This window comes from Acomys russatus, chromosome 3 (assembly GCF_903995435.1).
Source record: "Acomys russatus chromosome 3, mAcoRus1.1, whole genome shotgun sequence".
Taxonomy (NCBI): domain Eukaryota; kingdom Metazoa; phylum Chordata; class Mammalia; order Rodentia; family Muridae; genus Acomys; species Acomys russatus.
In genome coordinates, this window is record NC_067139.1 from 55,955,483 (window position 1) to 55,979,377 (window position 23,895).

The 23,895-nt window shown below is 44.5% G+C and overlaps 1 protein-coding gene across 3 annotated transcripts in view; it reads left to right on the plus strand.

Moving 5' to 3' along the window:
- Positions 1-23,895, plus strand: part of Arhgef3 (Rho guanine nucleotide exchange factor 3) — a 278,972-nt gene that overhangs the window by 251,693 nt on the left and 3,384 nt on the right. For all 3 annotated transcript variants that reach the window (XM_051140689.1, XM_051140698.1, XM_051140706.1), the window contains 6 exons: positions 446-616; positions 5,670-5,732; positions 8,714-8,810; positions 8,977-9,053; positions 16,704-16,961; positions 22,104-22,274. In XM_051140689.1, coding sequence (XP_050996646.1) covers positions 446-616; positions 5,670-5,732; positions 8,714-8,810; positions 8,977-9,053; positions 16,704-16,961; positions 22,104-22,274 — 837 coding nt within the window. The remainder of the gene's footprint in view (positions 1-445; positions 617-5,669; positions 5,733-8,713; positions 8,811-8,976; positions 9,054-16,703; positions 16,962-22,103; positions 22,275-23,895) is intronic.

The window sequence follows — 23,895 nt, forward strand, 5'->3', positions numbered from 1 at the left end:
ATCTCTGATCTCACAGCACGGAGGAATACTGCTCCCCTTTCACATAGCAGGGCCTCTGTACCCAGCCCTGAATCGAGATGGTAGCACTGGCTGGTTGATGGAGGCTGGTAAAGCCTACCCAGACTATACAAGGGGGCCCCAGGGTCAGTGGGGTCTGCCGTTGTTTTTCCTTGTGCTTGTGAAGGATAATGTCCTCAGGAAACGAGGCACAGGGTGTGTGCTGGACAGCTGCCTTTTGTTCCGTCCACTCGATGTCCGAGTCATTTTCCTCAGTGCATTGGCTGAAGAGGGTGCCCACTCCTTAAAGCTTTGGCCATGCCCTCCCTTTCTTACAGATTTCTTCCATATGATTTGTGTCTGTCAGTGGCAGGAAGCTGCTCACAAAAGACCCACCCAGTCCTGCTGCTGACCCCATCCATGATGGTTTCTTTTTCTCATTGTGTAGCGGTCCATCAGTTTCCGCAGCGAGAGCCGCCCAGACATCCTCGCCCCTCGAGCCTTGTCCAGAAATGCCACCTCCTCGAGCACAAAGCGGAGGGACAGCAAACTGTGGAGTGAGACCTTTGATGTGTGTGTCAATCAGGTGCTTACGGCCAAGGAGATCAAACGACAGGAGGTAAGCTCGGGACTCATGGAGCTGCCTGTGTGTCTGCCACAAAGGCACACTGCAGGCAAGAACCAGTGCGTCATATCATGTGTGAAGGGGATAGAGGTTGGAAGAAACTGAAAAGCCTGCATCTAGCTGCATGGGTGTGGCCCCACTGTAAACATTAAGTGACTTGCTGTGTTAAAGCCAGTGTTCAGCTAGAATTCTTATCCTCACAAAGACAGTAATTTTCATTTTATTTATATATTGCTTTCTTTTTTTTTTTTTCCTTATGTTTTTTTGTTTGTTTGGTTGGTTGGTTGTTGGTTGGTTGTTTTGGTTTGGTTTGGTTTGGTTTTTGGTTTTTTGAGACATGGTTTCTCTGTGTAGCCTTAGCTGTCCTAGACTCACTTTGTAGACCAGGCTGGCCTCGAACTCACAGCGATCCCCCTGCCTCTGCCTCCCTGAGCGCTGGAATTAAAGGTGTGCGCTACTACACCCGACTGTTTTGTTTTGTTTTGTTTTCTATTTGGATTTTGGAGACAGGGTCTCTCTTTGTGGCTCTGACACTCCTGGAACTCACTATATAGATCAGGCTGGCCTCAGATTCAGACATCTGCCTGCCTGCTTCTGCTTTCTAAGTGTTGGGATTAAAGCTGTACGCGGCCACATTTGACTACATTCATTTTATTTACAGTTTGACAGAAACTTTTAGGATGTTTTAAAAAATACTTGGCTTTTGAAACTCTGGTCTAGCTTTCTAAAGGAAAGTGTCTTCCTTGCGGAGGATAGTTCATTTCCCTGTGGGTTTTCTCTAAGTAGCTATGATGATGACATACCCTTCGACAGAACCTGTCAGGCTCCACTGCTCCCTTCTTCCTATGTGGTGCCTACACTGAGATCCCTGGAGTGTCTAATTTTTGTTGTTGCTGTTTGTTTTGGGTTTGAGTGTTTTGCTGTTTTGTTTTGAAACAAGATCTCACATGTAACCCTGGCTAGCTTAGAACTCACCGTGTAGGCCAGGCTAGCCTCAAAACTCACAGAGAACTCTTTGCCTCTGCTTCCCAAGGGCTAGGATTAACAGTGTTCGCTGTCACACTACTCAAGTCAGTCAGTCAGCCTCCCATCCGCCCACACCCCCACACCTCAAATAATCTAGCCCTGACAGAAGGGGCACTGGGAGCTGTTGGAATACTCAGAATACTATACAGCTGTTGAAATTGGGAAGGTGTGTTTAGAGGTGTGCTTGGCTAAACTAAGTAGGTGAAGCAAGGCACAAAACAGAGTGCTACCATGTATATAAATTAATGTGCATATGTGAATTTGTTTGTACAATCATGAAAATATTTCTGGGAGGATGCCAAAGAATTGGCATCCCTGTTTCTTCCTGAAGTCCCTGAAAGAAGAAGCCGAGAGTGAAGGTTCTTCCCACGTGCCCATTTTTTGTGCACTATAGGTAACCATGTATGTGTTCCATGGTGCCTTGCCTGTGCTACAGGGTGCCAGGTCAATGTGTTCCTTATCAAACTGTGACTAACGCCTTTCAGATAATGTATGCAACCCTCCAAACTTCCATGTGGAAATATGGAAAAATCATATATACTATTAGGATGTCTGTGTTTGCTCTTTCATCTGTGTGGCATGCAGATTCTCATATCCTCAAACGGAAGTGAGTGGGTTGAATAATGGCTATCCCCTATTGAAAGCTTCAGGCTGGGTGCTAGCCGATAGCAAGACCCAGGCAGGACAACAGGAGTCAGACTTCCAGACTCTCCTAGTTATGTGGGAAGAGGAACCTCTAAAAAAAAAAAAAAAAAAAAAACCGCCTCAGCAGGGCGTGGTGGCACACTCCTTTAATCCCAGCACTCAGGGAGGCAGAGGCAGAGGCAGGTGGGTCAATGTGAGTTCGAAGCCAGCTTGGTCTACACAGCCAAGGCTACACAGAGAAACCCTGTCTCAGAAAAACAAACAACACACCTTGCCTACAGGAAGTCTGTGGGTGTTTTCTTGATAGATGAGCTATGTGCTAGGGTTCAGGCCAATGTGAACAGAGCCATGCTTGGGCAGGTGCTCCTGGGTAGGATAAGTGAACAGGTTGACAGGCCACTAAAGTAGCATTCCCCTGTGACAGTGATTTTTCAACCTTTCTAATGCTGCAACCCTTTAATGCAGTTCTTCATGTTATGGTGACACCCCAACCATAAAATTATTTTCGTGGCCACTGTAATTTTGCTACGGTTATAAATATCTGTTTGCTACTGTTGTAAATATGTGGCCTCCGAAGAGGTCATTACCCACTGGTTGAGAAGCACTGTGTTATGACCTCTCTTCTAGTTCCTGCCTCTAGGCTTCTGCCTTGAGTCTCGCCCTGAGTTCTCTTAGTCATAGACTGTGACCTGAGAGTTTTAAGATGAAATCAACTCTTTCCTCCTGAGTTGCTTTTGTGTATCCCAGCAATAGAAACCAAACGAAAACATGGCTCTACCCCTCTAAGTCCTGGGAAAGGGAGAGAGGCTGCTGATTGCAGGTGATAAGCAATGGCCAGTGATTTAATCTGTCATGCTGCCTGGGTCTCCATAGAAACCCAGGACAAAGCTTTAAGAGCTGAATAGCTAAACACGGGAGGTTCTGGGAGGGTGGTGCCGTAGATGCAGACTGTGTGGAATGTATAGACCGCACCCATACCTTTCCATGGTCCCATACTCACCTGATGCTCATACCCTTTACAATAGCCTGTAAACCAGTAAACAGGAGTGTTGCCTTGGATTCTGTGAGCAGTTGTGGCAAATTAAGCAAGCGTGAGGAGGAATCTAGGGAACTCTCATCAGCTGAGGAGAGCTGAAGGTCAAACTATTTGAGATTGTGATTAGCATATAAAAGGGTGAGGAGTCTTGGGATCCAGCTCTCACTGGGTAGGGGGGTGGGTTGGCTGATGCTGCCCCCAATAGGTAGCTTTAGAATTGATTGCCAGGGCCAGGTGGTGGGCATGGTGGCACACACCTTTAGTCCCAGCACTCCAGAGGCAGAGGCAGGTGGAGTTTGAGGCCCACCTAGTCTACAAAGTGAGTCCAGGACAGCCAGGGCACTGTTCCACAGAGAAACCCTGTCTTGAAAAACCAAAACCCAACCAAACAAACCAAAGAATTGATTGGTAGGCATGAATCCCAGCACTCAGGAGGCAGGCAGATCTCTAAATTTGAGTCAAGGCTGGTCTACAGAGCAAGTTCCAGGACAGCCAGGGCTACACAGAGAAACAAAAAAATAATTGAATTAGAGGTCACTCACCTAATGTCTGCTGCAGAATTCACTGCTAGGTGTACAGAGAAAAGTCCCCATATTGGGTGTCAGAAGTGCCCTGTGCTATGAAAGTGGAGGAGGAAAAACAGAATTGGGGGAAGGAAGGGAGGGACGGAGAGAGAGGGAAGGTGAACTTGAGTTTGTTATTTCTGTATTCTCTGAGGTAACAAGATGCTACTGTGGATGATTTGTAGTTTCTTTTTCTTTCTTTCTTTCTTTCTTTTTTTTTTTTTTTTTTTTTTTGTTGTTGTTGTTGTTTTTTGTTTTTTGTTTTCAAGACAGGGTTTTTCTGTGTAGCCTTGGCTGTCCTGGGCTCCCTTTGTAGACCAGGCTGGCCTTGAACTCACAGCGATCCACCTACCTCTGCCTCCTAAGTGCTGGGATTAAAGGTGTGAGCCACCACGCCTGGCTGTGATTTCAAGTTTCCTTCTTTATATTGTCTGTATTTTTTTTAAGTGTTACTGATATACATTTTTGCTTGTACAATCTGACAGTGTAGAAAAACAAAAGACAGACCACAGATGAGAAAAGACATTAAGGCAGGATAGGCAAAGGCAAGCTACAGGCAGGATTTGAACCCAGTTCTTCTCTTACCTCAAAGACAAAGTATTTTCCACCATGGAATCTTGTGGCTCTCCTCCCTTGGTGGGCTGGCCATTGGTCACTATAGTTGATAAATTCTCCTAAAGCAAATTTCCTTAGTCAAGGAAATCTGAGGAGCATAAGATAGCAGTGTTGGAGAGAACCAGACGATGGGTACCCGGGACTGCTGTGCTATTTTTGCAACTTCTCGTGTGAGGGTGATTCTTTCAGTCAGCCAGGGCATGAGGTGTTGCTGGGCCTTGGGAGAGGGTTGTCTCTTTATCCCAGTATCCAGTCGTATCTGCTTTGTTCCGTTTCATTGCCCTCTAGTCCCCAAACCTCGGGGCAGTGGCCATGCCTAAAGCTATTGGCACTGCTCCTCTCCAGCTGAAGACAACACAGTTGTTCCCGGGCCATCACCACAGACTTGTTGTATAGTTCTTTAATGCCAGAGTGTTTGCCCGGGCTTTAGATTCCCAGGTGAGAGAGGGTGTTCTGCACATCATAGCTCTTTAAATTATAGTGGCCCAATGGAGCCAGGTGAGAAATGGCCCATGTGCACACTCTCACAAATAACCAGCCCCTCTTATCTTTACTTATTGTGTCCCATGGGAGTGAATAGACTCCACCAAATCCTATTTACAGTGATAAAATGTTGGATTCCTTCTCTAGCCCCATTATAGAAAGTAGATGGTAGCTATAGAGCTTCCAATGGAGACTCGCCTTCTTTGTGTAAGAGAGATGCCGAGTGCAATGCTCTGCTTCTAATAACACTGCCAGGTCTGTTTCTGAGAATAGACTCTGGGTTATTTCTTACAATTGCCACTCATAGCAAAGATACAGAATCCAACGCTCACAGAATGATTTTTTCATGTGGCACAGTTCCCTCGTGTTGAGCTTCATCGGAGTTCTGAAACATGAAGGGTGACAGGGTCGGTTGGAAATACATGTTCTCTCACAAAAAAGGCTTTTCTTTGCAGCTTTTAGCGATAAGAACTTCTTCTTCTCCTCCTCCTCCTCCTGTTGCTGCTGCTGCAGGATATTAAACTCCAGGCCTTACACACACTCGGCGTATATACTTCCTTCAGTATACCTCTGGCTTCATCTAACCTAAGGAGATTTGGAGCTTTTGAGCGTTTATACTGTTTGAATTTGGTCTCATAACTGAAAGAACTGAGCAAGCCTATTTTGTCATTTTTTGCAGGCAATCTTTGAGCTTTCTCAAGGTGAAGAAGACTTGATAGAAGACTTGAAATTAGCAAAGAAGGTAAGCTAAGCTACAGTAGCTGTTTCCGTTGCTTTGTGCTTTTTCCTGCCCCGTGAGTCATTTCACAGTCCCAAGATGATGCTTTTGAGCTGCCTCTTTATGACTAAATCGAGTCATCAGACATTGAAAAGAACCTTTGACCACAAACTGAGCTGTGAAGGAAATGGCTCAGAGCAAGAAGGCAAATAGCTCTGTACCCCCTGGCACCTGCCAGATGGCCTCTGCACCTCAAAGGATGTGTCTGTCTGAATCTGAAAGCACTCCAGGAGGTCTGGTTTCATGTGTATCTCATTGTCCTAGAAATCTTTCTTGGGCTACTTAGGAGGCCAAGGTGGGAGAGCCTAGCGTATGAAGCCAGCCTGGGCTACATATCAACAGCCTGTCTCTCAAAACATACCAAAGAAAAAAAAAAAAAGGCCTCACGTAGGGCCTCGTTGTCCAGGAGAGAAACCATCATCATTTAGAGAAATGGATGTCTAAATCAGGATGAAGATATTTGAGTCTTGAAAGTAGGTGAAGTGAGGCAACTGTTTGTGTAGTTTAATAAATCGGGGTCTTTCATATGGAAATAGGGTTTTTTTTCCCATGGGGAGGGTGTCTCGTTGTTATAAATACTGGGGATCAGATTCAGTCTTAAAAATGCTATGCATATGGTCTACTGCCCAGCTAGACCCCAGTTGAAAACATGTTAATCAGCATTATATGGGAGGATGGGAGAAACTCCTTGCCTTATATCATGTATATTCTTTTTAAAAAGTATTTATTTATTATACAGTGTTGTATCTGCATGTACAACTCTATACCAGAAGAGGGCACCAGACCTCATTACAGATGGTTGTGAGCCACCATGTGGTTGCTGGGAATTGAACTCAGGACCTCTGGAAGAGCAGTCAGTGCTCCTAACCTCTGAGCCATCTCTCCAGCCCTCATGTACATTCTTGACCACAAACCTTTCCATTCCAGTGACCTCCCTGGTTTGGAAGCCCAACTCGGACTCCTCCAACTTTTCTGTTCATGGCTTCCTGAGGGAGTAATGGGGTTGGAAGGATGCTTCTTAGGATTCTTAGCCCAGCGTTCTGCTAGGAGGAAGTTCTACCTCCTATACTCCTGCGAATGCCACCTAGGCTTTGCATGGACATGGCTAAGAGACTGTTGGGTCGGGCTAGAGACTGAGCAGCTCAGAGAAATAAGAGGGCATTGAAGTGTAGAACATGCTATACGTCCATATGCTGGTCATATGCCTGACCCCCACTTTCCGAGTCAGGATTTCCCAAACATAAACACTTTAAGATATTTCTTGGCCAGCCTCTGACTCACAAACCCTTCCCTTTCTTCTCATCCATACACTTCTACCTGATACCTCACAGGCATCAGCTCAAATCAAAGTTCTCTCTTCTGGGGTATTTCCTGCCTCCTCTTTGACACATGGCTCATCTCCAAAACCTTCCTTGGATAGCTTATCTTTAATTTTCTGACCTGTTAGTACACTTTATGATTTGACCAATTTTTTTGTTTTGTTTTGTTTTTGTTTTTGTATTTTTAGAGACAGGGATAGCCCTGGCTGTCCTGGACTCGCTTTGTAGACCAGGCTGGCCTTGAACTCACAGTGATTTGCCTGCCTCTGCCTCCCGATTGCTGGGATTAAAGGTGTGTGCCACCATGCCTGGCAGTTTTTAACTGTTTTTAAAACTTGCTTTAAGTTCCCATGTTTTTTTTTTTTTTTTAATCTCAATTAGCTTTGTAAACTCCTTGAAGGCAAGAATTGCCATCTGTGTCTTATTTCACATTTGTCTTAATGTGTAGTGTACAGCTATGTATGCCTGTTCATGTGTGTGTGATCACTTCTGTGCTTGTGGGTGCCAGAGGTTAACGTCATGAGTCTCTTTCATTGGGTCTTATTAAGGCATTTTCTCCAAAGCTCAATGGCTTTGGTTAGCCACTTTGCTCAAGGACTCTCCTGTCTCTCCACCTTCCAAGTTCTGGGATCATAGATGGGCAAACATACCCACTAGCTTTTATGTGGAGATCTGAACTAACTAGGATTAGCAAATGTTTTTCTATCTGTACTTAATATCAAAAGTGAAAGGGTTCGACCACTTTTAAGTATATACTTTGTTGAAAAGGCCTGCTATTAGCAAATTTTGGATAAAGTGGGAGTTTTTCAAAGTGTAGGATCATGTTTACTATTTTGTATTTTTTTAATTATAATTTATTCAGATTGCATTCCCATTGTTATCCCCTCAGTTGTATCTTCCCGTTCCCCCCTCCCTCCCTCTTCCACCCTTTCCCCTCCCCTAGACCTCTGACAGAAGGGGACATCCTCCCCCACCATATGACCACAGCCTATCAGGTCTCATCTACATAACCTGCTTTTTTTTCCTCTGGGTGCCGCCAGGCCCCCCCACCAAGGGGAAGTAATCAAATTGGGGCCACCAGAGTTCATGTCAGAGGCAGTCCCTGCTCTCCCCACAACAGTGAAGATGAGCTGTCCATTGGCTAGATCTGAACAGAGGGTCTAGATTGACTGCGTGCATTGTCCTTGGTCAGTACAGCAATTTGTGCAGGCTGCCCTCCCCCAACCCCTCCCTGTCCAGATCTGGCAGCTTTGATGGTCTCCTTGTGGAGCTCCTGAACCCTCTGGGTCCTTCCATCCCTCCATTCTTCCATACCGCTCTCACCTGGAGTCCAGCAGTGAGTCCCAGCATCCCCTGCTGAATGGATATTTTAAAACCCTGTAACAATCAAGAGTGCTCTCCGCATAGGATTTTTGCTTCTTCCTAGATGCATGGTAGACTAAAGTGTAGAAGGGTTTATCAGTAGCCCCAAAAGACTGAAGACAGGACCGAATCCTCTATTCCTCCAGCCACACCTGTCTGCTGTTTCCACAGCACTATGGGAGAAATTGTAGGAAGCCAGTCTTTATTTACACAGAGGTCTCTGAATTTCACTGTTTCTGTCCATCCATTGCCGGACTTCTACAGGCCTACCATGATCCCATGCTGAAGCTCTCAATAATGACAGAACAAGAACTGAATCAAATTTTTGGAACCCTGGACTCTCTCATTCCTCTACATGAAGGTATGGTCTTGGTCCCAGACGAGCCATGTCTTAAAGCCTTAATTGAGCTGTCTTATAGCACATCTGTGATTATGTAAATGTGTGAGTGCCCCAGACCCTCCCCCACCCCTGCTCCTATTTGAATGCCTAGCAAAATAAACATTCAATTTCTTTTTGTTTTTTCCAGAGCTCCTTAGTCAGCTTCGAGATGTTCGGAAACCCGATGGCTCCACCGAGCATGTTGGTCCCATCCTCGTGGGCTGGGTAAGCAATGTTTTCTGCTCTTGTTTGAGATGGATTTCACTTTACTTCTTCTCTGTTGGCAAATACTGGTTATCACATCAGATAAAAACTGAAACTCTTTTTTTTTTTTCCTCCCCTTTTTCTTCTTGAAACAGGGTTTCTCTGTGTAGCCAGCTGTCCTGGCCTCGCTTTGTAGACCAGGCTGGCCTCGAACTCACAGTGATCCACCTGCCCCTGCCTCCTGGGTGCTGAGATTAAAGGTGTGTGCCACAACACGCAGCACTTAAATTCTTAATATATTGAAGCTTTGTGTCTTCAAAGCATGAACATATTTCTTCTTATTGCAGATTTATTGCGTTTAAAGACCACATGGCATTTTTGCAATAAAATAAAAGTATATTATTAGTTTCACATGAGCTAAAATGACACTAGATTATATTGGATCTAGGCCAGTTAAATTTTTACCATTTCTATTCTAAGTTTAGAAGTAACATATTTTTCAGTGCATGCTATGTAAAAACTTTGCCACTGAGCTGTATCTTGTCGCCCCAAACCCCTTTCTTTCTCCTTTTATTTTGAGGCAAGTTCTTAGTAAATTTGCCCACACTGTCCTTGAACTCACTTTGTAGCCCAGGCAGGTATTGAATTTGGGATACTTCTGCCTCAACCTTCCAAGTTGCTGGGATTTATAGGCCTGTATTCTTATTTATTATCAAAAATAACTTTTGGGGCCATTAAAAAAAATAACTGGCTGTGGTATAACTTATGATGATTTAGCTCTTGCTTAGAATGCACAAGGCCTTGGGTTTGATCCCCAGTACTGAGTTGGGGGTAGGAGAGGATCCTATGGTCTAAATGTAGTTTCAAAAACAAGGAAATGAGTGCACATAATTTGGATCTCGAATGTACATACAGATGATTGTATTTGTTATAAAACAGGCAGTGAACACAGGTAACTTTAGTGACTTCTGCCAGGCAAAATTAGATCTCCTGATCCCTCTGACTTACCCAGTTTTTCGGGAAGATAGGCCAGGAGTGTAGTGTTGCAGATGGTGCTGCAGAGCTTTAATTCTCCCAGCCACAAGCATTCTCTCTTTCCAGGTAAATTGGCTTCTAACCTTCCTAAAGCCATCAGGTTCTCATTGATGTCACGTGGATGTGCCAAAAAAAAAAGGTCTTAACCTTGGTGTCTGACCTGGTACCTCTCTCTTACTGCCTCGATCCGGGACCTTTGGAGGGTCCCATGACTTGGCTGTGGTTCGGAAGTCAATTTTAGTACTGAGGCTGAAAGATCTCAAGACCGTCTGAGAGACAAGTAATGTTCTAAGCTGAATAATTCAGACACTGTGCTTTCAAATCTCTGGAGAGGCCATTCATCTCAGACTTCTGACTTTGTATTATAAGTCATGGTATCGCTTCTTCAGCCCGCAAAGACGTTCCTCTGAAGACAGTGAGTCCATTGGAGTCAGAAGTGGTTTAAGGAGAAGGTCAACATCAGTGTTTTTTAAACTTCCTCAGTCTGTGGACTTCCTCCTCCGCAGGGAGTGAGAGCGCCTGACAGTTAGCTGGGCCCTGGCTCTATTTTCTGTGACACAGCAATACAGAATGGCGCTGTGCCTTTAAGCACTGTGTGCAGATTATGACATTGTTTCAGACTGTGGCTTGAGGATTCTGACTTAGTCACTACTCTTTTTTTTTTTTTTCTTTCCCTGAAATACACTTTTGTCACTTGTGTTACGAGGTTAGTTGTATCTGGGTAAGGCTTTAACAGTCATGCTCTATATACATAACGAAAGGAAGTGTGACCATGCCCATCGGTTGCTGTCTGGACCCTCCAGGCATCAGACGGAGACTGGAAGCCTGAAGTGCTGCCTGAAAGGAAACAAGAGGCCCCTTGTTGCCAGGTTTCAGGAGAAATGGCCCTTATTTTTCAGCCAAAATGCTGTTCCGTGGTTTTCCTCTTTTTAACTGCAGGTGTGTGGGTATGAGGGGGAAGTGTAAACCAAGGGGTGAATCTGTTTGAGTTCCACTCTTCTTAACAGAACAAAATAAACATCTTACTGGGCTCTGAAAGAGGAAAGTCAGAGCCCCATTCAATCCATAGAAAATTGATTTATTTTCCTGCAAAGGGGAAGGAAACCTTTTGAACGAGTGAGCTGTCCCCCAGGACAGCATCAGCTGGGCCTTTGACCCTCGAGTGAATCCATGACTTGTGCTTTGAAGACGTTAAACAGAAGACTTGCTTTTCTTTGGGGCGCAGCCCTGGTTACAGATGAGGGGAGTCCCCTTCCTAGTGGGTCATTCCTGTTTGAGCAAGCCTTCCCTGTCACAAAGAAACAATGTTCCATGTGACTGTTCTTAGTAACAAAATAGTTTATAAACTCTCCAAGGCAGACAGTGAGTGCTCCTGTTAATTTAGGTCCTGGTTAATTTTTAATTCCAAAGAAAGAGGCAGGGTGCGTGTAAGTAAAACTCCAGATTTATTTTGACATGTTTCATGTTAAGGTGATAAACTTTCTAAAACAAAATATTAAAAAAAGAAAAAGTGTTTCCATATGTACTTATATACATATGGGCCCTTTTAATTTTTCATATTTTATTCCTTGACGGTTTCATACATATAAAGAATTTTGGCTCAAAAAAAAAAAAAAAAAAAGAAAAGAAAAAGAAAAAGAAAAGAAAAGAAAAAGAATTTTGGTGGGTTTTACCCTGTGTTCCTCCCTCTTATCCACCACCCTTTTCCTCTGAAACCCTCCTGCTTCCCAGCAAGTCCTCTCCTACTCTTGTGTCTCCTTTTTTTATGACCCACTGAAGGTAATTATAGTTGCTTGCACAAGTATGAGTGAGAGTTATTTACAAGAGCATGGCGATTTACCAATGCCTACACCATTAAAGAAAGTAGCACCCCACCCCCACCCCACCCCCCAACAGCCAATAACTGCCAATAGGCCCTCAGGGAGGGGCGGAGCCTCACGGCCCTCTTGGTCCATGGTGAAAGCTGATGGGCCCAGTCTCGTGTAGATCTTGTATAGACAGCCACACCTGCAGTGAGCTACTTGCTCAGCTGTAGTCTAAGACCTGTTTTGGTCAGTTCCTCCTGGTAACTGTTAGATGACTTAACATCTCTTTAAACAAACTATCAAGAATTTATATGGTGTATGGAGAGCAATGTAAAGATGATCTGGCCTCCATGGGCACCAGCACGCATGTGCTCATAGCCCCTCACATATGCATAATTAAAACAATAAAATAAATCTTTAAACAAGGAATTTGCAAAGGAGAACCTCCCAAGATCGGGCTGGGCTACAAGATAGCATTTCAAGAGACCCCCAGATACAAAATACATTTCACTTGCTCAAGGCTCAGGCAACATCACAGAAGGAGAAGAAGGGATGGAAGAGTCCATGATGGAAGGACAGGCAACAAAATGACATCTTCTGACCGTGGCACTCCTGTTTGCTCTGAGTTCCAAGTAGGCCTGAGCTCCAGAGTGAGACCGTACCTTAAACAACAACAACACACAAAACAAACAAGAAAATGATAATAATAATAGCTAGGAGTTAATGCTTCTTAGGGTAACCTTGACTCATAAAGTGGGGGAAGGCCTTCATTATGCACAATTTGTGAGTGGAGTACCCAAGAGTCGCCCATAAACAGATGCCCAAGTTTGTTTTTGAAACAGATACTGGATTTCCAGAGTCTTTTGGTTTTTGTTTGTTTTCTTAAACCTCTGAGAGCTCTTACCTTGTGTTTTAAAGAGCGTGCATAAGTATTTTGGGAATCAGATTGTATACATTTTGAGTCCTGCTCAGGAAATGAGCACCCTGTCAGGTGTGAACAAAGGAGCGGGAGCTTAACTTGGTTGCCATGGTAGCAGGTGGCGGGATCAGAGGAAGCAATGGTCCATTGGATGGTGTGGCCAGAGTTCCTTGCTAGTTCATATCTGATTGTTACTGCTGGCTTGCTTGTACTTAATGCAAACATGGGTCATTTTCAGGTCTTTAAAAAGGTGAGGAAGTGGAAACGAAATTAAGTGAGCCTGAGGTGCTTTTGAACTCATTCCGAAAATCTAAATTGCAAGCATCACCCCTTCGGAAGGGGTATGCCAGCTATCATTACTTCAAATCATAAGGTTGAGAAGAGGATTTCTGCAGCTGCTTTTTTAACACTGGTCAAAAGGTTATTTTGTGTGCACGCTTGTTTTTAAGTGGAAGGAAGGAAGACATTTCCAAGGAACGTTAAACTCACTAATGAATCTTTAAATACTACTTCTCTGGCAACTTTTTAAGCCCATGATAAGGAAATAGTTTCAGTAAGAAGCGTAAAAGTAGCAGCAGAACATTTAAAATCTTCAAATGCTACCACTCATATTTTTATTGATTTTGCTCCTTTGGGTTTTTGTGGTGGTTGTTTTTATGTGTCTTTGTGTTTGCGTATGAGTGTGGACACACAAGACGGCAGCTTGGAGCAATCTGTTCTCCTGTGTGTGGGACTCAGAGCTTCACTCCTGAGAGTGGTTTCCTTCTTACCATCCGGGTCCTGTGGCTCAGACTCAGGCCCTCGGCCTTGGCAGAAAGTGCCTTTTCTGCCTCTTTTGGTTTGTCTTTTGAGACAGGATCGCATTGGGTAGTCCAGGCTGGTCTTGAAGTCACTCAGAATCCGCTTGAACTTTTCTCAGTTCCTGCCTCAGTTTCTTGGGTGCTAAGCTTATAGGTGTGAGCCACCACACTCAGCATTTTGGGTTTTTTGTTTTTGTTTTTAGCATTTTGTTTTGTTTTGGGCTTTTATGGGTGTGTTTGATTCTGCCATTCTCTTCGTGAAGCTCTGCTCCCAAACCGTCAACTACTCTCTACTCTTATAATCCTTCATCCTTTCATTTATTTGTTCATCTGGAATACAGACCTTGTTGTTTAATGAGGACAACGTAAAAGCCTGAGGATGCAGAAACAAAAGACCTTTGTCGCTGCCTCACATTGAGCACTGCAGAGGGAATGTCGTGGCGAACAGTCTCCTCCTTGGTTTCCACTGGCCGTGTGTTACCGCTGTGGGCAGCTTTGCACTAGCATGTCGGTCTAAGGCGCTGTTAAGAGGGAGGAGTAGCAGAAGGAGATGAAAGCTCTTTACTTGAGTCTCTGATGTGGTATTTACACAATGTGACTGATGGGCATGTCAGGGAAATTAGCATCTTGCTGGAGTGTAGGCAGCAGTACAGTTAGTGTGTTCCAGTCTTTAAGCTGAAACTATTCTTGCACGGTAGTGCGATGTGATCCAGAAGATAGTGCCAGAAACCGTTCCTGGCCTGTCGGAGCTCATTTAGAAGATTTTAATAAATAATTCTACAACTATTTTTTTTCCCTAGTCATACTGTTGCTTGAACTTCTTCAAGCCTTTGATAATTGGGCCACCTTGGAATCGTGGTTGGTTTGTTTTGTTTTGTTTTCTGAGACTGAGTTTCTCTGTGTAACAGCCTTGGCTGTCCTGGACTTGATTTGTAGACCAGGCTGGCCTGCCTCTGCCTCCACCTTCCAAGTGCTAGGATTAAAGGTATGCACCACCAAGCCCAACATCTGGAATCATTTATTGTTAAACAGTTGTGGAAATGCTTGCACTGAGCCACACAAAGCCTAGGTTGTGAGTTTGAGCCTTGCTTTCTATGTATGCCGCCAAGTCTTGTAGATACGTGTTTCTTTAAGATAATCTTAAATTCTACTTTCAAAAATAATAATAGGAGGTGGGCTGGAGATGTGGCAAAGCCATCAGGAGTGCTTCTTACTCTTCCAGAGGGCACAGTGTAGGGGGTGGTTCACAACTGCATGTAACTAGTCCAGTTCCAGGGGATCTGACACCCTCTTCAGGCATCCGTGGGTTCCTTCACATATGTGATACACATAGAGACAAGCAAACGCACACACATACACAAAAATAAACATTCTTAAAATTAAATCAACTTTTAAAAATGAAAAGGGGAAGCTGGGCATGGTGGCACAGGCCTTTAATCCCAGCACTCGGGAGGCACTGTGAGTTCAAGGCCAGCCTAGTCTACAAAGAATCCAGGACATCCATGGCTACACAGAGAAACCCTGTCTTGAAAAACCAGAAAAGAAGGAAGGAAGGAAGAAAGAAAGAAAGAAAGAAAGAAAGAAAGGAATGAAAAGGGGTCTGAGGAGATAGTTCAGAAGGCAGAGTGCTTGTGTAGCAGAATGAGAATCTGGGTTTAAATTCTTACTGATTCACGCAAAGCCACTCACAGTCTCCCGTGACCATAAATCCAGTGCTTTCAAAGAAAGATGGGAGGTGGAGGTAGGAGGAGCCCCAGAGACTTTCAGACTAGCCAGTCTGGAGTTTTCAGAACAGTAGCAATCAACAAAGAGACCCTGTCTGAGATGAGGACCAATACCTCTGGTCTCTGTTACAATTACTTTATAAAACTGTGTGTGTTTTCCGTTTCTCTCTTAACCTGGCTATCACACAAATAACTGGGCTTTATTCTATTTGCTTAATAATAAGCTTCACAACACAATAACTGAGCAGTTATTACTCTTTTTTTTTTGTTGTTTTTGCTTTTGTTTTTGTTTTTCTCTGAGGCAAGGTTTCTCTCTGTAGCTTTTGTTGTCCTGGACTCACTTTGTAGACCAAGCTGGCCTTGAACTCACATAGATCCACCTTCCTCTGCCTCTCGAGTCCTGGGATTAAAGGAATGTGCCACCATCACCCGGCTTTACTCTATTCTTACCCTCTAAGCTAATCTGGTTTCCTCCCAGAGATACTTGTACTTTGCAGCTTTCCTTCTCTTGCACATCTTCTATGGCTGAATCCCCTTTCCTCTCACTCCTCCTCCCCTACCTGGCAGGAAGTCCAGGCCTATTCTCTCCCCTGCTCAGCAATGGGCTTTAAGGTGTTTTATTGGGATATCGGGGACAATTGGGGAGCAGTGTTTATACAACATTGAGATAGAAGATTCTTAGAACAAGGATTGCAATGAAACATAGGGGGTACCAGAAATCAGCATTTGAATTACTCAATAACCTTATGCCTACAGGTCTCCACATGTATGCTATGACCCACATACACACATTATCTACACACAGAGACATATATAGCATACATGGAACTTAAAAACAAGGTGTGTTGCACCTGAGGAATAACAGCCAAAGTTGCCTCTTGTCCTCCAAACATATGAACACCAAAAAACATACATGAAATGAAATTGGTGGGTAGCTTCTGCCTTACTGAGTACTTGGAAAGGGTTAGGAAAATTCTGAGACTGGAGTATAACAGTGGTAGAGCATCAAGCATGCATGAAGCCCTGGGTTCAATCCCCAGAACTAACACACACACACACACACACACACACACACACACACACACACACCTGTTCTATATGCATCTGCAATCCAGATTCTTCTGTTTCCATCTTAAGTCGCTAGAAAAAAGCTAACAAGTTTTAATAGGGATCTTTAAAAAGTGAACATACAACTAATAAAGTTAAAATTTTGTGTCTTGTCTGTCATTTTGAAGATTCTACTAGTTTCCATCAGCCTCACAGATAAAAGAACATTGGCTGAGTCTGGAGCCCAGTTTGATGTTTGCTCGTCCCTGAGTGATGCCAACATATGGACCTTCAGAGCAATGCCACTGACACCCAGCCTTCTCTCTCTGTTTCCTTCCCAGCTGCCTTGTCTCAGCTCCTATGACAGCTACTGCAGCAATCAAGTTGCTGCCAAAGCCCTGCTGGACCACAAAAAGCAAGACCACAGAGTGCAGGATTTCCTCCAGCGCTGCTTAGAGTCCCCCTTCAGCCGCAAACTCGATCTCTGGAACTTCCTCGATATTCCCAGGAGCCGGCTAGTAAAATACCCTCTGCTCCTTCGAGAAATCTTGAGGCACACACCAAATGACAATCCAGATCAGCAGCACTTGGAAGAAGCTGTGAGTTTGCCTGTTCCTTCCTCTCTTCCTGTGTCACTCTCCATAACGGCTTTGCTTGGGTCAGTGGGTGCTCTCTGTGTGTGTGTGTGTGTGTGTGTGTGTCTGCCTGCCTGCCATTCTCAATCCTCCCAAATGCTAGGGTTTTAGGTGTGTGCCACTACACCCAGCTCAGGTTTTACATTTTTCTTGATATTTTCTAGACCATTCTAGTCTCGTATTAGAACTGCTGACTGTGAGAACTGAGATCTTTGTGGAGATTTTTAAATGGAAACATCTTATTTAGTAAGAAAATGGGAAGTGGCGTCTAGCTAGCCCATGCTCACTTGTGAAGGGGGCATCTGTTTAAGATCTAGCTCCCATCTGTACCCAGTGCGGCAGGGAGCCTGGTCAAACCTCTTACTGCTGCACTCTCACTCAGCAGATGTTTATTGAGCATGGGCTGGGTGAGTGCCTGTACTCTCAGCACTTGAGAGGCAGGAGGATTCCAACTTTGAGGGCACTCTGCGACACACAGCTTTTCGTGGCATTACAGGATCGCTGTACAGGGCTTACCAGCACCCCTCCTTGATCGGGTGTTTACAACTTCACACCTGGCATTTTCCTACCAGCTCCTCATTCCCTTAGTCTCTAGCCCAGTGGTTCTCAACCTTCCTGACACCGTGACCCTTTAATATAGTTTCGCATATGTTGTGGAGAACCCAACCATAAAATTACTTTCATTGCTACCTCATAACTGTAATTTTGCTACTGTATGAGCCATAATGTAAATATCCAACGGGCAGCCCCTGTGAAAGGACCTGCCGACCTCCGCAGGGGTCGAGACCCCCAGGTTGAGAACTGCTCTTCTAGACCATCTCGGTCCTGTGTTTAGCAGAAAGTAATGTGTTCAATATTATATAACTTGTAAGTGATAGAGCTGGGACTGAACCCTGAATCCTATTTAGAAAACTTTAATTAGTTAACACATGAAAATTTTCTCGAGTTGATTTGAACCCAGGTCGGAAGCTGACCTGAACCCTGCCTCAAAAACAAACAAAATGATACAGAAAAAAAACAAAAACAAAAACAAAATTCAACAGCAAAAAGAGGGGCAGTAAAGGGGCCATATGAGCCTGATGACCTACATTAGGAGAAGAGACCCAACTCCTGAAAATTGTCCTCTGGCCTTCACTTGGGTACCATAGGCACACATGTACCTATCTACACACACACACACACACACACACACACACACACACACACACACACACACATACTTTTAAAGAAAAGATAAAAAGTGGTGGTACACTAATGAAGACTTAAGAAACCAACTCAAAAGGCTCATTTCTGACCTGGCACAATAATAGGAGCATTTATAAAGGTGATGTGGGAATCAGAAGCAGAAACCTGCTTAATAAGCCAATTGCCTGTCATCTCCCAGAGAAGAGTTTAATTACTATTGGTAGCAACAGTAATAATAATCATCATCGGTATTTATGAAATAATCAGTAAATTGACTATATAATTACAGTCCTGTTCAGTGAAGTGGAAAGCTAGTCTTTGAACCCCTCTTAAGCATGGGAATTACAGAGAGCTGTCTTGTTATGAATGAGCTTGCACAGCTGGCCCAGGAGCCTCTGCATAAGTAAGGATGGAGAAGAATGAGGGCAGACTCCTGACTCAGGAGGCATGCAGTGTCTGGCAAGCCCGTCACTCAGAGACCAGGCCCTGTCCCCACCACAGAGAGGGATCACAGGTGCCAGGAATGAGGCCCATCGCGCTTCGGCGTGTCTGTTTTTATCACTGGCAAGAGTGTGATCTGGTTGGTTCCTCTCCATATCTTATCCCAGTGGGTGCAGTCTGCAGGGTAACAAACAGCAGGGAGCCCCGGCCACTGTAAATCATTACAGTGTGAATCCTGTCAGCCCACTGTGGTCAGTTTCACTGTAAAGATTTCTTCTTTTAAAAACATTGTTTAAAGTATACTGTCCTCTTTCATGTGGGGCTGGCTTGAATTAAAAAAAATAAATGGATGAGAATGATTGTGCCAGGCCAGGTGTGGTGTCTCATGCCTTTAATCCCAGCACTTGGGAGGCATGGGAAGGTGGATCGACGTGAGTTCAAGGCCAGCCTGGTCTACAAAGCGAGTCCAGGAGAGCCGAGGCTAACACAGAGAAACTGTCTCGAAAAATAAAACAAAAGCAAAAACAAAAAAGAGAATGATTGTGTCAGTTACCCATCTCCTTGTGCATAAAGTGTGAAGATTTCAAAAGTTGAGCCTGCACCTGGTTATCAGGGCAGGCCTGGCCGTGAAGCATGGCACACTTGCGTTTGGAAGTGTCTGCAAAACAAGTCCTCTACATGTTGATTCACACAGTTGAGTGTGCATTTTGCCCTCTCCTTTTCACAACCCATGTAGCATAGCCCAGATGGAATTTCTTTGGCCCTGTGCTGTTGAGCAGGTTATGGATATGTTTTATGAACACAAAAATCCAAAGCACCAGAGTGGCTTGGCCACACATTCCTGAATGAATTCCCCATCTATGCAGTGGGGGTTGGGGACGAGGCAGACTACTGAGTAAGTCTCTTCTACACCAAGGAAGTTGACTCCATCCACAGCTGTGACTAGATCTAATAAGAGGGCTTGCTTTTAATGCAGGTAGAAACTACCTCCTCCTTACTAGACTTTCTTAATGGTGTTTTTGAAGAGGCGATGGGACTTTCCCCCAAGAAGAATGTTCTTATTTTATTGATTAATCGAGACAGGGTCTTGTGTGGCTGAGTGTAGCTTTCAACTTCTGACCCCCCTGCCTTTGCCTCCCAAGTACTGGGATTAGAAATACACACTACCAAAGAGAGTTTCTTAAGATAGAAATTTGACCATCCACATATTAAAATGATTTAAAATCTAAGAATTGTCCCACCCAGAGAATGACCCTGGCAACCATCCCCTCATCAAACAGCCTTTCCTTTGATGCAGCTGCAGTGAGCACTGTTGTGCGTGCTTCGTATAAGGAGCTGAGGAGTGGATGGCATTGTCCCACAGGGGACTAGATGGGCAGGTGGATTCCAGGCTGTGTTGGCTTCTTGCTGTTGTAATTCTCATTGTCTCCCTTTTCCAGAAAGCTTTTGCCTTCAGTTTGAACCCTAGCAAGACATGCAACAACATGTTCAATTGAAATGCACAACTGCTGGGCAGTCTGCTTTATGTACCGTATTTTTCGGATCATAAGACGCACTCTTTCCCCTAAAAGGGGGGTGGGGGTGGGGGAGGGGAGAAGCTAGGTGCGCCTTATGGTCCAATGGCTGTTTTCACTGGTTTTCTTGTTTTACTGCTCTAAAACTGCTCTATCTTATGGTCAGGTGCATCTTACAGTCCAAAAAATACGGTAACTAGAACTCTCTAAAGTCATGCAGACTACATCTCCCTCAAGAATTGAGCCTGGGGTACTGGTGTTTAGTAGGTTAAAGCAGACCCAGAGTGTGGGATGAAGACGTTGGTTGCTTGCGTTGTTTTGCCTGTCCATATTTTTTTCACATACCAGAGAAAGAAGCTGTATGTGAAAGTAGTCGGGGCTGCCTGAGGAACCGCTGTAGCATTTGTGTTTGTAACTCTGCATGACATGCCAGCTGTTCAGTTCCCTAGCGAGTTAGGAAGTGAGAACGTTATATCTGTGCTCCACCTGAGACTATCAAGAGGCTCAATTAAGCAGCCCTAAGTAGTTTCAAACCAGGGTGAGTCAAGCCATGCTCCTGCCTCAGCCTCCTTAGCAGCTCAGATTATGCGCATATGCCACTGCATCCATCTATATAGGCCACCTTGACTCCAGAGTGAGCCATACCAACACCTTTCTGGCTTTCTTGAGCACTCTCAAGAAACTGAAAACTAGCTCCAAGGGTTGATGAGTTCCCCTGTGTAGGTGCAACTAGTAATAGTTCCTTGGTAAGAAGCCATTCCTGCTAAGGTCTTTTTTTTTTTTTTTTTTTTTTTAAGGGATGCAAATATTCTACTGTCTGCTGAAAGTGTGGGAAGGTAAAGGACTTAGGCATTAATTAAACAGCTGGTCGTCAGGTGCCTCTCATGTGATTTGGATCCACTCAGTTCTGCTCTATTTAGTTCGGTTCATTTTGCTTTTGGTGGGGAGTGAGTGTTTGCTTGGCAATGGTTTCTTGAAACAGAGTCTCATTATGGACTGGCCTAGGAACTTGCCATGTAACTGAAGGTGGCCTCAAATGATTTTCTCATTGTCCTTCTTCCTCAACATCCCAAGTGTTAGGATTATAGGCACTCACATTAGCATAAGTAAATTCTTAATCGTACAAGTCCAGCTTGTATTTCTCCCACTCAGGTAATGCTGCGCATCACTTTTAGATATGTTTATGTCTTATTTGGGGTTTCTATTGCTGTGATAAAACACCATGACCAAAACCAACTTGGGGAGGGAAAGGTTTATTTGACCTTACAGCTTGTAAGTCCGTAACTGAGGAAAGCCAGGGTAGGGATCTGGAGGCAGGGACTGGAACAGAAGCCTTGGAGGGGTGCTGCTTACTGGCTTGCTCAGCCTGCTTTCTTACACAACCCAAGACCTCCTGCCCAAAGGCGGCACCACCCACAATGAGCTAGGCTTTCTCATGTCAATCATTAATCAAGAAAGTGCCCCATAGGCTTGACCACAAGCCAGTCTAGCAAGGGCATATATCCATTGAGGTTTCCTCTTCCCAAGGGACCTTAGCTTGTGTCAAGTCAACAAAACACTATAGTATAAACTATAAATATATGTGTGTGTTTATATACACACATGTGTGTGTGTAAACAAATCTGGTAACAGTATAGTAAACTTAGCTAGATACTGTGGTGCACAGTAAGCAAGTAGATCTCTGTGAGTTTGAGGCCAGCCTGGTCTACCTAGTGAGTTTGAGGCCAGCCTGGTCTACATAGTGAGTTCCAGGTCAGCCAGGGCTACATAGTGTAAGACTCTGCCTCAAAAAAAAAAAAAGTATATTAAAAGCTTTATTTCCCCCCTTTTCCCACAGTGGTCACATAGATCTCAGCTCTGAGCAGTAGATGCAGTAGTGTCTGGGTAGCCTAGAGGCTGGCTTCAAGTCTGTTGTGGGTGGTTGGCTTACTTCCCCCATTTTTACTATGCTTCTTTGTTTCCATAGATAAACATCATTCAGGGAATTGTGGCAGAAATCAACACTAAGACTGGGGAGTCGGAATGCCGTTATTACAAAGAGCGGCTTCTTTACTTGGAAGAAGGCCAGAAGGATTCCCTGATTGACAGCTCAAGAGTCCTGTGTTGTCATGGAGAACTAAAAAATAACCGGGGTGTGGTAAGTAGTTACTTTCCTCAGGGCCTCACCCTGGTGCTTCCTTATCCCCAGTCTCCGCCCCCCAGCTTGGCTTGCCTTTGCTTTGCTAGTTACTGCCACCAGGCAAGCGCCCTACCACTGAATACATTCCTAGCCTTCTCTTTATTTTATTTTATTTTTTATTTTGAGACGGAATCTCAATTAAGTTGCCCCAGTTAGTTTCAAACAAGGGTGAGGTGAGTCAAGCCATGCTCCTGCCTCAGCCTCCCTAGGAACTGAGATTGTGGGCATATACCACTGCATCCAGCTGTATGTCCCATTTTGACTCCAGAAAATGGTGAGCAGGACCTAATGGCACAGATCCAGAATCCCAGCTACTTGGGAGGCTGAAGCAAGTTCAAGGCCTGTCAAGGTTTCAGAGAGAGCATGGAACCAGCCTGATCCGAACAATAGGTTGGGTCCAGGTCAGCCAGAGCTACAGAGTGAAAACCTGCCTCCAAAGAGGATTTAATTTAGAAGGGCTTGATTAAATTTAATAATTTAAGAGACACCCTTCCAGCTTATGCAAGCAGGTCTGGGGACATCCCATTGTTATCGAGTGTACTGCATAGCTTGTCATCAGGGCTACTGTTGATTCAGCCATACCATTTGTAAAGGGGCCACTGAGGCCGTCCAAAGCTACTACCTGCATCTATGTGACAGCTGACTGCCATTAAGTTGTTTTTTGCTTCTTATTGATTTCCAGAAAGCCATAGGGGACTTACATGATGTAACTCTCAGTTCCTTGAAAGGTCTTTCTAGGAAGTCTTGAGGAACAGGAAGAGCCATTGCTTCCCGGGAGGTGGCCCCCTTCTTTTCTCATGCACCAGGCAAGGCCAGAGGCCTCTCTGATAGGATGTATCTATGTATCTATGGCAGAAAGATGAACTCTACAGGCAGTAGAGTTTTGAAAATAATGACAGTGGTTGGGGTGGGGAGGTTGTTGGGTTTGGCTCTTGCTGGAGGTGTGAACATTATTATGAACAAAGTTCTATGTGAGGAGGTGCAAGGGCGGGGGCGGGGGGAGGGGGAGGACAGAAAGTGTAGCACCAGTGAGAAAAGTTCTCACTGAAGACTTATGAGGGCTATTTTTAAAACATTGCCCAGACAATCCCACTTCAAACTGCCTGCCTCAACTAGAAGATTGATTGGCGTAGAAATGAAAGTCCCTGATCATTTTAAGTTCTGAATACAATGGCCTGCCCCTCTCTCCTCCTTCCCCTAAAGGAATATTTTTAACACATTTCTACACCACTACCCCGTGGTTGGGAGAGCCTTTAACTTGGTTATTTTTTGCTTTGCTGTTTTATCATCTTGGAGCATTTATTTTTTTAAGTAAGTGTTTGTTTCTCTATTTTGAAACGGTCATCCCCAGGCAGCCCAGGTTCAACTAGAACTCTCTGTATAGCCCAAGCTAGCCGTGAACATGCAATATCTTACCTGCACCTCCCACCTGGCAGCATTACAGCAGTGTAGCCAGCAATCTTTTAGGATAATACCTTCTCAGCACCCAAGGTCTGATAGTTTCTGCTTCTGTGGTATGTTGAACATGTGTGGTAGCAGTCCTCCACAGTTCTGTTCTCTCAAATATAAACCACTGATA